Genomic DNA, 19019 nt, shown 5'->3' on the forward strand with positions numbered 1-19019 from the left:
TCATAGGCATTACTTTAGGTACAGTGTGTGGGCTAGCACTAACATTTCACAGGTATTAGTATCACTAGTAATAGTGAAGTACTTGTGTAAATTCCTGCTGCTGATTCCCATTATCATCTTGTTTGCATGGTTGCCTTAGTGCCATAGTGCTCTCTAGGCTAATCAGTGATCACTAAGACAAAATATGTATACACACATACGTACTCATATATATATATATATATATATATATATATATATATATATATATATATATATGTTTAACGTGAAATCACGTGAAATGAGGACATGACATATAACTGAAAAGTTTTATAATGAACTGCAAAATATCAGAATTGCTACAGAAACATTGAAAGAATAGAAGCAATTTGAAATACAGTAAAATATAACGTGATATATTTACCTCTATATAGATAGCTTTGCCTCCTGTATCCCTCCTTTGAGGGAAATGCAACCTATACACCACTACAAAGTAAATACACTAAGCTTAAGGCCTTACTACCTTGTATATGCAATAGTTATTTTTCAAATAAAGCCAAATATTTACATTTACTTGCAGATAGAAAAGCCTTGCAGTAAGCATATGTAATCTGTGGGGATATAAGGGCCACTGACAGGTGAAGACTTCCTTCAGAAATAGTTCTACTTCTTTTTTCTTTTATGCATCTGTCTATTTCATCTTTAATTCTACTACCTTCACCTAAACAAAGACCATCTATTCTTTCCTCTGTGTGGATGCATATTCCTGCACATGCTTCATAAATACTACCACATGAAAATAGTTTGGCAGGCTCAACAGTATGTCCCTCACCCTTATGCTGCCCGTTGAGTGCTTTCTCTCCAGTAGATCTGACATTGCAATGAGCCAGACAGTATGTCACCCCCAGAATGGCTGAGCTGACATCTGCCAATTAATGACACATGTCCCTGTTATGCTGATTGAGTACCCAAGCAGCTAATATTTTTTTCCCTCTCTGTATGCCACAGAACCAGGAGAAGAGCTGTGATTTTTAGCTAAGAAAAACAGAAGCAGCATTTTTTTGTTTAAGTCCTGCGTTTTTCTGAAAAGTTCAACTATTTCAGTTCAAGAAATGTACTTAACATACCATTCTGTGACTGCTTTATATTGCAGTATTAGGGCTGAATGTGGTACTAGGGATATAATATACTTAGCCTGTTTTGTTGTTTGTTCATCCTTCTACATTGGGAAGACCAACCATAGTTTTAAAGAGCGTATAAGGGAATATATATATATATATATATATATATATATATATATATATATATATATATATATATATATATTGTATAAGGACTCAATATGCATGCAATGCCCTAGCTAAGTGTGTTTGTGAAAATGGAACCTCTCATGAGTTTCAATGTCATCAATAAGGTTTATATGGGTCCTAGATTAGGTGATTTAAGAAAAAGAACTGAAAAATCTGAATTAGAATGGATTTTTAGGATGAGGTCTGACAGGGATTCTAAGTTTAATGAGCATGTTTCCTTGAAACCTGTATTAAAATCTTGGGGGCTGAGAAAAAGTAGCCTTGTTAATTTTTATGGGATATCTTGTTACATATATATATATATATATATATATATATATATATATATATATATATATATATATATTATGAAGCATATATCAGTATTAGGTTTCTTTTTGAGATTTGACTGAGTTATTATAATTGTTTTAATTATTTTATGTGTGTGGGGTTGGTTTGATGCCTCCTGATTGGTTTGAGCTTTCTATATTTATGTGGAACTTTTCATTGCATTATGGTCAGATGAAGTGATATTCTTATAGTGAAAGCTCTTACCTTGTTATTATTAAATTATGTTTTTAGCCTATTTTCTATGTTTCTAGTGTCCGTTTTTTATTTTTACTTTTCTGACACACAATAAAACTGTTGAGTAGACCATATTAACCAACTAAACATGAAGAATTGTTAGAAACTGAAATGGAGATTGTTTGGATAACACTGCAGTTACCAATGTCAGAAAACACAGTGTAATTCCAGAGATGTGCAGGCACTGACTTAAAAATTAAGTTACTAGAAAATGTCACAATTGCAAGTTAATCAAAAATCATCAGTGAGAAAGGAATTTAGCTTCTTTTACCTTCAAGAAAGGAATAAATTGTGCTAAATGCTTAGTGTTCAATGGTGAAAAAAAATAACAATTCATATTCATAAAAACACAGTTGTTTGAGGGGGTACAGGAATCACATTTGGAAATAGTTATGTGTAAAGAAATACAAGAGATATAATGTATTTAACAGGAATGTTGGCTTATATAAAAGAAGCACTGCAGAGCTGCACTATGTATAATATGTCCCATAACAATACAAAGGAACACTTGCTAGATCATCCATAGAACAGAGTAGATACAAATTTGTTCTAATACAGAGTATCTGATATTATTATTCCAAGTTCCCTAAGATAGGATAATCAAAATGACAGCATAAACATAAATGTCATTATCACAGCAAAATCTACATTCTCAAGACATAATCAGTGACTGTGGCCCAGGCAACTGGAGTTCAATTAGTGTCTGTATCCTTGGTGCTGGAAAGGCAGGATAGGCATTCCTGAAGGGACAGTGGGGCAAAGAAGGATGTGCAAAACCACAATTGCTTGGAGGAAAAGTGGTCATCTTGGGGGTGGGCTTTCAGTTCACCAAACTACCAAGCCACTGACTGATGGTAGCCCTTACTAGCAAGTGCAAGGAAGTATTCTCTTACAGGGGGTGTGCATTGTGAGTCCATGTGGTGATGCCAATCCATCCAACCAAGGTAGGGTTAGGAACCTATACAAATGCTGCAATTGTTGTAATGTCAATAAGAGAACAAAGTCCCCTACTGTCTACATGAATGACCACCCCTCTATATAGCTCTCACCTAGCAGAATTGGACTTGAACAACAGGTGAAGGGAGAAAAGCACCTAGAAAAATTTCTACATTCTCATGAGCTGAACTATCTAATACTGACAAAGGCGACAATGTAAAAGAGAGAGAGAGAGAGAGAGAGAGAGAGCGAGAGAGTGAAAATCTGAAAGCTCACTAAAAAGAAAACAGTCACAGTTGATCATATTACCAAAGACTGAAACTTGCATTTATTAAATTATATTTTTAAAGTGTAGAACGGGATTTTATTTGGATGTAATAAAATCAGTGACAGACTTAGTACAGAGTTAAGGTTAATGTTAAATAATTAATGCAATGTAATGCATTCCATTATCATGTATTGTATCTACACATTTTATCAATAAAAAAAGAGATAGTGACATTCCCAGAGGCAGGGTATCTTTGTGTGCTGCAAGTGACCAGTGTTTAGGACTGGGCTGATCATACTGGTTGGGTCAGTTGGGGATACAGGATGAAGTAGCTGATGGCCAGCTGTCCTATCTTGGGGGAGGTCCAGGGAAGCCATTGCCTGTTTGACTTCTGGTAAAGACCAGGAGCCTCACAGGTGGCCTATCTAATAAAGTGGGAGACACAAGATTGTGATACATATTTTTACAAGCTACTGTAATGACAAGGGACCTTGACTTTACCAGTTGACATTTGAAGGCTGTTGGTGTCATGGTCAGCAACTCCTCCATAGAACTTTCAAATAGGACACTTTTGGATGGTCTAAGAGCAAATCATACATAATGAAAAAAATGGAAAGGGAATGGAATATACATGAGGAAGAACATTAAGAGGCTGAGGGAGAAGGTGTACAGTAAACTCTCAGTTAACCTGAACTCAAGCAAACAGAACTCTCAAGCAACCAGAAAAAAAAATCAAAGAAATACAGTAGAGTTTTCATGTGCTGCATTTTCTGTCCCCCTGTAGAAACATAACTTATGTTTTCAGAGTTTTAGAGTTTTAAAAAGGTAAATTGGAATAAATTCCCTCTCTGCTCAACCTAAGGACAAGTCAAACCAAACAAATAGTACAGGGTACAGTATCAGTCAGGCCTATTTTTAATAGTAACTCTCAAGCACCCAGAAACTACAGTTATCTGGCATCTACCAATCCCATGGGTGCTGGTTAACTGAGAGTGTACCGTACTGGGTGAAGAGGATACTGTAGAAGAAGAAAAAATATGGAGGGAAAAAGAAAGAGAGAGTTTGCACAGAGCTAAGGAGAAGGGAATGATACTAAGAACTTTTTGAAGGTTTAGCCAGAGAAAGTTTTGATACTGAGGATCAATGATTGTTTGTACATAAACCTAGGAAAATGTTCAATGGGGGAAAAGAGTAAAAATAAAAAAACAAACAATTACATTTTAAAAATATTTCCTCTAAACTTACAAAGAAGTGAATGTTAATGGTATTATTAACACTGTAAGAAGGACAGAGATACTGAAATGGTGTGCTAAATGTAATGTGGATGTTATTATGTTAGAGGATATAAAATTCCTGACAAGTGAAGAAAGATTTTAAACAGAAAGTTGTACATTGGAAATATAATATGGAACTTAGGAAGTGAAAGAATTATAACACTGTATGCATATAGATTTAGGAAGAAAAGAGAAATTCTGTTTCATCAAATATTACACTATGTGGTGGCTTAAGGTGAAGACATAAAAAGAAAGGGCAATAGGTAAAACAAATATATAATGTGGTAGTTAATTGTATGGAATAAAAGTCAACAAATTTATAGAGGGAACATTCGGAGCTAAAGTTGATCATTTTGTAGTATTGTAAGACTTGGGTGGCAGATGGTGACACAGTTGTGATGGGTTTCTCAGACCACTAAATAATATAGATGGAGGTGAGGGAAGAAGGAGATATATTATAAATAGGAGGGACTAAAAAGAATAAATGAAAATTATGGGGTGAAATTAGAGAGTGGAAATATTACAGTTATAGAAAAGCAAGTGACCATCTAAGACTTCTACAAAAACTGGTCTGACTGGTTGATTGAATTTAAAAGGAAATATGAATTTTTTTTTTCCAGTGGCAAGATGATGATAGAAAAGAAGAGAAAGTGTAATATGGGAAAATGTATTAATATATATTAGCATTTAAAGAGTAACACACAAGAGTATTATGATATAGAAAAAGAAATATATAAAAGAAATCATGAAAAAATTAAGGCATTCATTTTTAGTCAGAGGTATTATTTCAAGGGAGAAGGGGGGAGGTGTCTGCACATTTGGGTAAAATAGTTAACGAAGATACTATGACAGAAATGAAAAATGCAAAAGGAGAGGTAAAAGAACACAAAAGCAAATTAAGAGTATTGTAGTACAGCATGTGGAAAATATGTAAGGATGGAAAATAAGAGAGAATGCAAAGTAAAGAAGTTTATAGGACAAGTTAAAAAAGAATTTGAAAAAAAGAAATTACTATTAGTGAATTGGATAAAAGACTTAAGAAATTAAATGTTGATTCAGTATCAGGCCCCAGGTGTTATAGTATATGTAATTTACAACAAATTAACAGACTGGCAAAGAGGGTAAATCAAAATGTAAATTTTGTAAATGTACTTAATGAATGGCTGAATGAAGGTTTTGTTTATTAAGAATTATACAGTGGGATATTAAAATTTATATGGAAAAAAAGATGAGGAGGAGGAAATTAAAAAAAAAATGGAGACCCATCACACTAAATAACATAGATTATAAACTTTTTATCATAGGTTCATAGGTTCATAGGTTCATACTAGGCTATCTGCCCGAGGGCATTTACAAGCCTAGCCCATAGTTTTGTGGCTTACGCCACCCCTTTAGTATGGGGAACTATACCCATTATTTTGCTGTGCCTCTGTCGAGCAGTGACACTGAGGTAATCCCTGGGGTATATCTGCGATCTCCCATCCATTGGTCAAGATTTCTCTTGAACAAGGCCAGCGAGGTGCTCTGCCTCACATATACCGGGATTTTGTTCCACAGCATAGGGAGTCTTTGGGTGATGAATCTATCCCTCCAGCACGTCCTATTAATAGCCGTGTCGAGGTTTAAGTCTCCCACCCTTGTGGCTCTGACGGATCTAGATTTTTTGAGGTGAAGCATATTCATCAAATCTGGGTTTGACATGGCCTTGTATGTTAGGCAAAGGTCACCTCTGAGCAAGCGGTAGGCGACTGAATAGAGCTGGAATTCTTTCAGTCGGGCAGCATAGGACAGATGTTTGAGACCCTTTATCCTTTTGGTGAGGAACTTTTGTGGCCTCTCCAGCTGCTGCAAGTGTCGGGTCAGATACATTCCGAATGGGGCATTGTACTCAATCATTGGTCTGATGAGTGATGAGTATAGGGAGACTATGACCTCCCTTGATCTAGATGAGAATCTTTAAATTTGTATGGAGTTAAAGTGAGTAAAGGTAGAGAATGTGAATTCAATAGTGAATGCTTAAATATAAGTACTATAAAATTCTGGGAAATGAGAATAAAAGGAAAAAAAAATATGTGAATGAAGACATTAAAATTATTAAGAAAAATATTAACATGGAAAATGAACATTAATGATATGGAAAAAGATAGGATGTGGTATAATAATGTGATGAAACAATATTATTATGTACATCCATGGGGAAATTTACCAAAAGTGAGTAAAGCCATTAAAGTAAGGGAAAAGTGGTCTGCCAAGATAGCAGAGTGTCAAGATTTCCTGTGGAGACAGGAGATATAAAAAGAAAATTGAAAGAGTATGGTAATTTTGTGGGAGAGAGGAAGATCATTTTTTTTAATTCTAAAACAATGCTGAAACTCTAGAAACTGTATGAAGAAAAGATATTGAGAATATTAATAATACAAGCAATATAGATATGAATATGATTATATAGGGATATTATAAGAAAAATATGAAAAAATATTTGAGGGGGGAGGTAATTTATTTTATGTAATATGGGTTACTTAGAATGAAAGACTGAATTAAATATTTAATGGGGAATTAATTTTTATAGATATACTGTGAAAAAATGAGATTATAGTTGTAGAGGAAGGAGTGGGGGTCAATTACGGAAGAGTAACAATGAGGATGTTACAACAAATTAAAAATAGTAAGAAATAGAAATGTTTATATATGCAGTTATAAATATGTAAAGTTTGTAAATATGTAAATAATGTTTTTATGTTATGTTAAATAAAGGACCCACTACTCTGTTTTTGATAGGTGCCATGAGATCTTTTACATGTACCTGAACTAACATCAACTCAAGCAAAAGTGACCTCGGTTTAGCATTTCATTTGAAGGACAATACAAACAAGAGTACAGTACCCCCTAATGCTGTACTGCAGTGTTTGCAAGCGTGTAACAATACTGCCAATATTAAAGTGTTAGTCTGTTTTTTGTTAATATCTAGAATTATTTAGGAGTATAAAGGTAAAAATGTCACAAGTGTTGGAATATTTAAAAAACACACACCATTTTTGGGAAGGAGATGAGATTTCTTTTAGTGCTTTGATGGCATCTATATGCTATTGTTTTAAGAAAGTTTCATGAATTATTAATGATAGTGGACTTTTTTTTACTCCTGTATCTTGTAGACAATTGGGTGTGCCACGGTGGTACAGTGGTAGCGTTTTTACCTCACAGCAAGAGGTTCTCCCATTCGATTTTCGGCTTGGCTTGGGAGTACCTTCTGTGTGGAGTCTGCATGTCCTCCCCATGGTTGGGTAGCGTTTGAAAGACAAGAGTGTGTAAATGGGCATGCCTTCATTGAAGGTTGGGTATTGAGCTGACACCTCGGCGTTTCATAAAAATCTACTGCTAATTATTAGCGGACCGAAGTTCTGCTGTGGTGACCCCTTACCGAAAGACAAACACACATCTTGTAGACAATTGGGTGTGGAGGTCCTAGGAAGTGCTGCTACTTAGGCCAGTGTCAGGAGCTGATGTTCAGATTACTGCAGCTATGCTCTGCAGAATTCATGTATGTGTTGGATTCAATATTTTTGATATCACCAAAGCCAATCATGAACCTGAAGGCATTGAATACCATTAAGATAAACCCACAATGTGATGGTCTGGCTGCAGGAACCTAATATCTTTTCTTTTCTCTTCTTTTGCTTATGCCAAAAGAGTGAATATATTATACTTATTCATAAATTACACAACAATCTGTACTTAAAGGAATGTTTTATGCCTTGGTAAATATGAAATTTAGGACTAGAATGATCTGTTTTCTTGTACCTATATCAAAGCCCTACGTAAAAAAATAAATAACATATTGGCATAAGAACACCAAAAAGAAGCCTCTCCAGCATGCTAATAGAAGCAGCAAGGAACCAGCAGAGTTTATGAGGTAACCATTTAGAATGTTGGGACTTGCACTGCTGAGTCCTGAAATGTGGTACTGCATGACCAAAAATCTGGACTTACATGTATTGTCTGGGATTGCCATTTCTTTTCTCCAGTACTCCTTTTTCATTTAGGTAAGGCAGTCTTCTAGTATATATGTATGTGTGTATATATATATATATATATATATATATATATATATATATATATATATATATATATATATATGGTTCCCATTCAGAAGCCTGAAACATCATAAGCCTGAAAATCAAAATCCTGAAACCAAAAGCCTGAAAATTCAGAATCCTGAAAACTCAAAATCCTGAAAGCCCAAAATCCTGAAAGACCAAAATCCTGAAACTCAAAATCCTGAAAACACAAAATAGACATACTGATGTCATTGTGGCTTTGCTATTGTTAGCCCTGTGGTGTTAGGTCATGCGTTGGGGTCAGGTAAGTGCGTTGGATTTATTTTAGGGTTAGGGCCGGTTTAAGTGAGTTAGGGTTAGGGCGCAGGTTAGGCATGTATGCAATAGTGACAAATATTGGGGTTAGGGGCGGTTTAAGTGAGTTAGGTTTAGGCCGCGGGTCAGGTGAGTGTGCGATAGTGACGGACCTTAGGGTTAGGGTTAGGGTCAGGGTCAGTTGGTAGATATTAGTGTCTTTATAGTGACATATTAGCATTATTTGTGTTTTCAGGATTTTGAGTTTCAGGATTTTGGTCTTTCAGGATTTTGGTCTTTCAGGATTTTGAGTTTTCAGGATTCTGAATTTTCAGGCTTTTGGTTTCAGGATTTTGATTTTCAGGCTTATGATGTTTCAGGCTTCTGAATGGGAACCATATATATATATCTATATCTATATATATATATATATATATATATATATATATATATATATATATATATGTATATCTTGGGGATGCAGGGGGCTTTTATTTTTGGTATGTCGAGACTCAGACGTCTGAGCCTCAACATTTCAATAGGGAGCCATATTGTGATAGCAAAGATTTTCCAGTACACTCATAACTATAAAAATTGTAGTCTGATAACTGGATTAATTCCCAGACATCTTTTTTAAAACACTGATTGCATAAATGACTGATTCATTAAATAAAAGCTCTATGTGTACCTGATGACATTATCATTATTCATTAAGCACCTAATATTACTTGCAACATTGTCTGGTTGCTCTTCATTTAACCTTATATCATCCTTTGCTGCAGCCATCCATGTTATGCATGACAGCATTGTTGACTGTATAATGACTGCATTGCTGACTGTATAATGACACATTGCTGACTGTGTAATGACATATTGCTAACTGTATAATGACTGCATTGCTGACTGTATAATGATATATTGCTGACTGTATAATGATGCATTGCTGACTGTATAATGACTGCATTGCTGACTGTATAATGACACATTGCTGACTGTATAATGACACACTACTGACTGTATAATGACACATTGCTGACTGTATAATGATGCATTGCTGACTGTATAATGACACATTGCTGACTGTATAATGATGCATTGCTGACTGTATAATGCTGCATTGCTGACTGTATAATGACACATTGCTGACTGTATAATGATGCATTGCTGACTGTATAATGCTGCATTGCTAACTGTATAATGATGCATTGGTGACTGATGACTGCATTGCTGACTGATGACTGCATTGCTGAGTGTATAGTGACTGCATTGCTGACTGCATAATGATGCATTCCTAACTGGATAACGACTGCATTGCTGACTGTATAATGATGCATTGCTAACTGATGACTGCATTGCTGACTGTATAATGATGTATTGCTGACTGGATAATGACACATTGCTGACTGGATAATGACTGCATTACTGAATGCATAATGACACATTGCTGACTGTATAATGCTGCATTGCTGACTGCATAATGACACATTGCTGACTGTATAATGCTGCATTGCTGACTGTATAATGACTGCATTGCTGACTGTATAATGACACATTGCCGACTGTATAATAACGCATTGCTGAATGTATAATGACTGCATTGCTGACTGTATAATGGCACATTGCTGACTGTATAATGATGCATTCATGACTGTATAATGACATATTGCTGACTGTATAATGATTGCATTGCTGACTGTATAATGACTGCATTGCTGACTGTATAATGATGCATTGATGAGTGTATAATGATGCATTGATGACTGTATAATAACTGCATTGTTGAATGTATAATGACTGCATTGCTGACTGTATAATGATGCATTGATGACTGTATAATGACTGCATTGCTGACTTTATAATGATACATTGCTGACTGTATAATGATGCATTCATGACTGTATAATGACATATTGCTGACTGTATAATGATTGCATTACTGACTGTATAATGACACATTGCTGACAGTATAATGATGCATTGCTGACTGTATAATGACTGCATTGCTGACTGTATAATGATGCATTGATGAGTGTATAATGATGCATTGATGACTGTATAATAACTGCATTTTTGAATGTATAATGACTGCATTGCTGACTGTATAATGATGCATTGATGACTGTATAATGATTGCATTACTGACTGTATAATGACACATTGCTGACAGTATAATGATGCATTGCTGACTGTATAATGACTGCATTGCTGACTGTATAATGATGCATTGATGAGTGTATAATGATGCATTGATGACTGTATAATAACTGCATTGTTGAATGTATAATGACTACATTGCTGACTGTATAATGATGCATTGATGACTGTATAATGACTGCATTGCTGACTTTATAATGATGCATTGCTGACTGTATAATGAGACATTGATGACTGTATAATGACTGCATTGCTGACTGTATAAATGACACATTGCTGATTGATTATAACCATCCTACTCCATTTTCATTTACTTAATTAACTTATGTCATTCATACCAGACAGTGTCAGATGGTCTCCTGTAGACCTTCTGCTGTCATCAGAGGCTGGTGTAGAAAAGCCAATAGGATCTTCATCAGATGCCAGTGGAGACTCAATTCCCAGCTTCAACAAAGCTTTCTTTCTCTTTAGGATGTGACATCTTGTGGACAGTAGATCAGAGGAAAGCAGATCAGGGATTTCAAACATGCTGTCACAGGATGGCCAGTTTTGCAGAAAACTAAATGTGTTGAAATGAAAAATTCAGAATAAAGATTTTACCATCAGTTTATAGTTACATAAGCAGTAGATTACAAGTGTATTAAAAGGCCAGCCTGATGTTCTAAATATTTTCATAAGCTAAGGATCCCAGAAATAATATTTTCATTAGTTAAGGTAGGATTTCCTGGAAGCAAAGATGAAAACTTGCCTGAAATTATACACCCAAAATCTGTTGCTAAACAGTCAGCCTTAGTTTTTATAAAGGCATCTATGCTGACATAATCTAATAGGGGACAAACGTTTTAATCTCCAGATTATTTTAGTAGTAACAATTAAATGTAAACCATGGTTATCTGGGTTAGTTATTAGTTACTCTTATGTAAACTCACATACACAAAACTCTATGCAGAAGTGATATAAACCAAACAATTTTAATATACCCCATTAATGCAAAACATCATGTAAAGTATCAGTACTAGTAGAGATCTGTGCTGAACAGAATCTAAAGAAACCTTTCCTGAATGGTCACATCTCTGGCAATGATATAGCAACAATTGGTCTAGCTTAGTTAACAGAAAAAGTGATATTTAATAAGTTATTTTGCCCACTGACTTAATTTGTCTACCATTTTAAAGCACATTTAACATTCTATCGCTGTCTTTTTACCTAGCTTATGCCTTCATGCAGGGCTTTGTGTATTCCTTCTCACCATTCTGGCACATCTTTCACTCTGTCTACACATATTTCTGTGAAGAAGTACCATTTTGGATCCAGGAAGTACTTGGTCCCTGCAGTCTGCTGCCTCCACACACTTCCTATAGATCTTTGTGGCCAGTCTAACCTCTTTGTATCTTACCTATTTCCCGTTGTGCACATATGCCCTGTTTGTGTTTCTGGTCTGAAGTGTTTTAATCCTGTAATTTCTTATAATACCCTTTTAAATTCATTCCACAAATCATTCTGATGTTTTTCTTATGGGCTCCTTTCAGTAGCTTTATGTCTGGCTGTATGTTCGTTTATTAAAACAAACATTCACTAACCATGTTAATTAAGAAAATTATTTCTAAAGTAATAAGGAAATATCACTTTAACAAGACTACTAAACAAAGGCATTTCTGAAAATGCATGTTTTTAGACCAGTCACATGAACGGACATAACCAGATGTATTTTCCTCATCAAATCAATGGAATTAATAGAACAACATAATTAAAGCTGTGAAACAAATGGAAAGACCAATGGCAGATCAGACAGCAAGGTTTACAAAGCAATAAATAAAAATATGCACATATTTACAACATAGTATTGTCTTTTCTGTAATAATATAATGAAAATGACAGCAAAGCCTATGCTATAATATCCTTGCATTTACTGAATAATACACAGCCATTTTTTGTTTCTTATATGAATTCATTGATTTTTCCTGAAGTAATTTCTGACATGGTTTAGAATATATTTTCCACCTGTACATTACCCGTTACTACTATGGGCTTTCTTTGACACACAATAATGTCAAACTAGTTGACGCTGCTATTCACAGACAATAATCTATGTCAGTGGCTACATTAAGATGGCAACTGCACATTTGGAATTAGTAAGTTAAAAACACATTTTGTGTGTGTGTGTGTATGTCTGTGTGTGTGTGTGTATGTTTGTTCTATGAAATTTGTAATGTAAAATACCATGGGTGCTGTGTGTGACATAGTTAGCTATGTAATGCATTTTTATATTTTTCAGAAGTTTACTATGTTTGTGGTAATATTTGAAAATGCAACATGAAAGGCCTAGCTTTGTCACTACATCTTAGATTGGCTGAAAGCAGCATGTGTGTTAGCTCCATAGCAGTTTACATGGAGTAAAGAATTACATTTTGAGAAACAAAGAGATCCACAATTTATCCAGGCTGCATACACAGATTGCTAAAGCAGATCTGTGAACCCCACTTCTATAGGTAATGCACTTATGCAAAAAAACAAAAAAAAAATGTGTGATGCTATCCTACTGGGCAAAAGACAAACCCAAGATAGTAGAATCATTGTGCCTCATCATTTTAGTAGCGTGTGCTTGTAGCTTCAGAAAATATGCAGTACAATGTTTAGTAATTTTTGTATTATTAGTAAGCATGGCTATTATTAAGCTCCATTATAATCTGAAAAAAGTTATGTCTTTTGTAATTTGTGATGGTCACACAAGCACAGCAAGACATCTGTGCCATAGACCATCTGCTAAGGGAACAGCTACATCTGTGTGAAATATTAACTGCATCACATCTTGCTTCCAATAATAAATGAAAACATTTTTATACCACTGGGTTATAAAGCAGCATGGTTCATCACTTTACAGTTTCATGTTACTTACGTCTTGTGATCTTGTTTGGTCAAAATCGCCAGCACTGAATCTAACTTTTTACTTCTCAGGGACATCTGCAAAAGACAGTCAAATGATTACAATCTGGAGCTAAGCCATTATTCACCTTTAGAAAGTATATTTATAAGCTTCTTTTCACATAATGAACAAACTATGAATTCTAGGAAGCCTAATGATTCACAGCCTTAGGTACTGTTTATGTTATGAGGTAAGAGATGAGAAGTAACAATCTGTCACCTAATGCAAGCAATCAGATACAGGACTTTATGTGAGAACACAGCTTTGATGAATTAAAGCACATTGGTGTAGATTTAATAGTGCTACAGGCCCACGATAGCAGAATTATGTGCAACTATTTCTGTATGCAATTCTGAAGACTTTGTACACTAAACTTTCATTTTAACCTTTATCTAAATTTACCTAATAAAAGTAAGCAAAGTTTCAAGTTGCAAATAATTTATGGCTAAAGCAGAAAATTCCCACGTTATGTTTATTAGCTGCTGTAAGCAATGTTTATTCTGTAAAACTGGGCATGAGCTTAATGGATATCACCGAAGGGATGGTTTATATTTTCAATATCCAGCATTGCTTCATACCTTAGATGACATATGTCAGTGACATTCAGCTCTCAATATGAGTCCACAAACACAACAGCCAACAACATGTTTGGAACATGAAGAACATACTTGATCTATGCTTCAGTAATATTTAACATTACCAAAAGTACTCCAAAACGAAAAAACACATATCTTCAACATTTAACACTACAGCTGCTGGTTTCTGGTTGAGTTCACTGGAATAGTTAAGGTGTGTTTTTCCTTTTGGAATTGTTTGTGTGCTGCAACAAACCCTGGTTCCAAATTATCAAAAGTATGTAGAATTCTTCATTTACAAAATTAAAGGCAGGTTTATCGCATTGTCATCTTTCGCATTTCAAATATTCATTTCAGCCCAGTTTTCTTACATTCAAGTCTTTTAAACAAGAGCAAGGAATGTGTTTGTTTTTACTCCTTTAAAAAAACAGGCAATACAAAGACCACAAAATATTCCTTGTCATGAAAAAATATACATATTTTGCCCAGTGGACAAAAATTATTTCTCACAATGATGATTTGACATAAAGAAATTAGTGGCTTGTGACTTTAAGACTCAAACACTAAAAGTCATTAATGTTATGAGCCTATTCAAACCTGGCTAAAATGTAATCTTGCAAGAAGTCTGCAAGATTGCCTTCCTGAAGAGGTCTTCAAAATGCTGATAGAAATATTCATGAAGTAGAATCTAAGAAAATCCCTCTTTATGGAATAGGCTTCCTTTGGTTGCAAATCAAAGAGGTTCCCTGACCTTCTTTAAGCATAACTTAGATGAAACAGTGGGCAATCATAAATACCTGCTTTGTGTGACTCTGCAGGCCTACACTGAAAGGGGCAAAATCTAGGAATAAAGTAGTCACGTCAATGGGTACCTATAATATTGGATATTGTGGCTAGACAGCTAATGGTCCTCTGGATCAATAGCCTAGTACTGACCTATGAACCTAGGAAGCTATAAACAAAATATTCTGAACATAGGATTCAAAATATAGGAAAATATCCACATTTCTGATACCTGACATGGCTGAAATACAAAAAATGCATACTCTACATATTTCTTCACTTCAAAGTCTATTTCTTTCTTCAATAAAAATACAAATTTGGACAAAAAGCATGACAAAATATGTAAGTGAATAAAGTAATGTATTTTTTGATATTCATTAACATGATGGTTGACGTGAGTTACTTTGACATAGTGCTTCGTTAGAAAAAAGTTATTATACCCTGATAATTTATTTAAGTGATGAACAAATCCATCCACACCCCATGTTTTGTGATTGATAGAACTTCTCTAGAAGCCTTCACTGTTTAATAAGGTGCTAAACTTAAGATAAAATTATGAACTATTTTGTAACACTTGAAAACTAAACCCAATGTGAATAGACTGCATCTATGGAGTATTAAAAGAAAAAGCAAAAATAATATTGAACGTATAGATACTAAAAAAACGTGGAAAGTGTCAACACATTGAAAAAAAATGGTGTGCTGTGTATGAAATGCATCAGCAATTCCAAGAAATAATAAATACAGTAAAGTTTAACAGTTAAGAAAATATGTTAACAGTGGGTAATGGGTTCTGCAAGAGAGGTAACTACATAAAAGCCATTGATTAAAGTTATTTTCTTACAAACAAGTATGCTCAATTAAGGTGTAGGACCATTTCACAGGCAACACTAAATGATTGTGCATTTGTCTATGTGTTGTGCTTGGTGAGCTAAGATGGGTCAATAAGAAAACACCACCAGAGTCTTTGTGATACTGGGGCTACAGTTATCTAAAATACCTTTACTTTGTTTTACGTTTTTTTTTTTTCAGTGCTTAAAAGGTTTTGTAAGGGGAAGGAGATTTTTGAACAATAATGTAAATATTTTGAACAGAGGTAACAGTAAAGTGAAAGACAAGAGTTTTAATTAGAAGACGTCAATCAGCTGACTGTTGTTGCATATAACTAAACGGTCACATATGTACATCAGAAATTTGTTTTTTCCTCACAGACATGTCAGATGGTATCACACCATGTTAAGCCTGACACAAGATTTGCATGGAACAGCAGTAAGCGACTGATTACTGTTTACTTGTTCTGTAGTTACGCTATCAGAAAAGGCTCTTGTTTATCAAAGCAAGAAAACTGCACACTAACTATAAAAGGTTAAAAGTAGACAAGGTAGATTTCATAGAATGTCAATAAAAAGTGGATGGTGAAAAAGGCCATGGTATAAGAAGATGTAATTCAGAGGATTTTATCTTTTGTGGGTAACACAATTGATTCTTCACTCAGGAAAATAGTTCCTGATAAAATTACAGTTCTGTGTAGTGAAAAAAAAGTTCAGCTTACTTTACAAAGATTATGGAAACTATTATGAATATCACAAGACTATGAAGGATGACAGTTTTTGTTAATGTTTCATGTGGCCCCTTCTTTTAATGCTGTGAATTATTTTCGATGTGTTGTCATAAATTCTCATGTACAGTGATATTTCTGTTATTATGCTGAGCATTACCTATGTATTATTTTACTGTATGGCATTTGGAATGCAGTCCTTACTGTGCTCTGAAAAAGTCAAATGGTCAGCCTATTTGTTTCTGAAAAAAAAATAAACAGTCAGTGAAGTAGTGTGAACACCTGAAGGTATAACTTTGAGTATCCCCCCCCTTCCGCAAAACAATGCCTCTTTCATCATGGCTTACAGAGCTGTCAGATCTGACATCCATAACAGAGTCTAGTCCACCAGGTATGGAGAGGAAGGACGAAGTACCCAGGTCAGAGTGGTCAAGGCACACATCCATTTCAATGGTCTGAGACTCCATTGTAGAAGGCTCTGGATCTTCAACTAACACCTGGAAAATGGAAGCAAAGAACCTTAATTAGCAAATGTAATGTAACAATATTCAACGTGTACATAATGTCCTACAAAGAGTAGCTAGAATGCAATAATTGCATGGTATATGTATTATTTCCCTGGAAAGGTGTAAACTGAACAGGATTCTCATACATGAAATGCTGCATTATTCCATACTTAATCTAAGCTGCAAGTGAAACTGTGTTGCTGAAAAAAAATGGGCATGGATATGCACAGACTAAAAACTCTTTTGCTTTTGGAGAACGTTTAACACATATTTGTGTGCTTTATGCATGGCCAAAGGGTCATCTATACTTTTAATCAACAAGAGGAACATCTGTGTAGTACTAAACAGGTAGACTTGCTGCTGTCCCACCATCAGATCAGAAAGTCATGGTTAGTTGTACCAACATGGGACGCTCTGTAAGCAACTTCATAATATACATATATGGATAAAACAGGCAGTGGAAAATTGCCAAGTTCTAGTAGTCACTGTGTAATGTGGATTCAAAGTGGCATTACATAGCTGTTTTGAGCCTATGACCAGACACCAGACACCAGATGTTGTCTTGTCTTCCCCTGCTGCACTGAGAGAGACAAGAAGCAGAGTGCAGGACTCCATGGCTTGTATATACATATATATCATGTTGTGTTTTGACCACACCAACTAACTAACTCAACAGACCATAACAAACCCCTGTGTTAGGTAGACGGTTACACATCATTAAGGCTATATACTATTACAGTCCAAGTTTTTTCTCCTGAACAAACACCATTGTAAATCAATGATTATCATTCAATAAACAGAATGATTCCTTTTAAACCAATGGATCAAACTAGAAAAAAAAACCGAATCCTTCTGATATTCGCATTGAAAAATGGACTGCTAGGTGACAAAAGACTCATAAAAGGCAGGATTACTTGCTGTGCTGTGCTCAGCTTTGAACTATAAGATGACCTTTAAAGAGCAATGTATAAATGCTCATGGGTGGATCATTGCAAAGTGCCAGTGTGTGGTATTTGTAAGACTGAATAAAACACTGCATACTTTACACTGACCGGGACCTTGTAGAAGTGATGTGCCTGTCCGGTATAGGGCCACTGACCAGGACTATGTACTTAACCGATATTGTGCAGGTTAAGAAGGCTACTTCTCCCTCCAGGATATTGCAATGGGCCAGAGTTATTCTGTTTCAATGAGAATTTTCCTGGTAATTCAATTTATTTTTCTGACCTGACTGGTACTTAACAGAAACATGATTAGTTCCATTGTTCAGAGACATATGCATGAGCAAGATCACCTGTCCAGTATAAACAAGGAGGGTGAATTCCTCAGCAGTTTTTGTTATTGTACATCTTTATATACCTTGTCAATTACAGAAGACTTCTTAGTGCAGATTTCCTACCCATACCTTTCAACCCCTTAGTGCAAGAAATCTAGACAAAGCCTGAAAAAATGGAGGAGCAAAGGCCCAAAAATAGAGACATATTTTAAACATTGCTCTTACAAACTTAGAAAGCTGCTAGAGTAACAGTGTTTGTTTTAACATGCATTTTCTGAAATATTTGAAGTCTGAAACTCAATTGTATTACATTTAGTAACTTCAGTCATCAAATCATCTAATTGATTTGCCAAAAAAACACAAATTTTATGAGGAACAGACCAAAAAATAAGCCAAAAATCTGGACATTCTGTGAAAATCTAGGCAGTTGAGAGGTATGTTCCTGCCTTATTTTACAGTGATTTATGCCTCCTGGTTTTCTTTGCATTATGGCATCCATTACTTCTATTACAAGTTCCTACTCTGACTTATTTCAACCAATGTGATTTTACTTTTGTCTTTTCC

At 35.0% G+C, this 19019-nt stretch overlaps 1 protein-coding gene across 1 annotated transcript in view; it reads right to left on the reverse strand.

Annotated features, from left to right (window-relative positions):
- The window catches only part of LOC122814129 (polycystin-1-like), a 1441736-nt gene that overhangs the window by 385602 nt on the left and 1037115 nt on the right, over nt 1–19019 (reverse strand). The window contains 3 exon segments of the mRNA XM_044086744.1: nt 11173–11393; nt 13731–13795; nt 17021–17170. Of these exon segments, the coding sequence (XP_043942679.1) occupies nt 11173–11393; nt 13731–13795; nt 17021–17170 (436 nt within the window).

Source organism: Protopterus annectens, chromosome 10.part0, assembly GCF_019279795.1.
Source record: "Protopterus annectens isolate FY-2018-M chromosome 10.part0, PAN1.0, whole genome shotgun sequence".
NCBI lineage: Eukaryota > Metazoa > Chordata > Ceratodontiformes > Protopteridae > Protopterus > Protopterus annectens.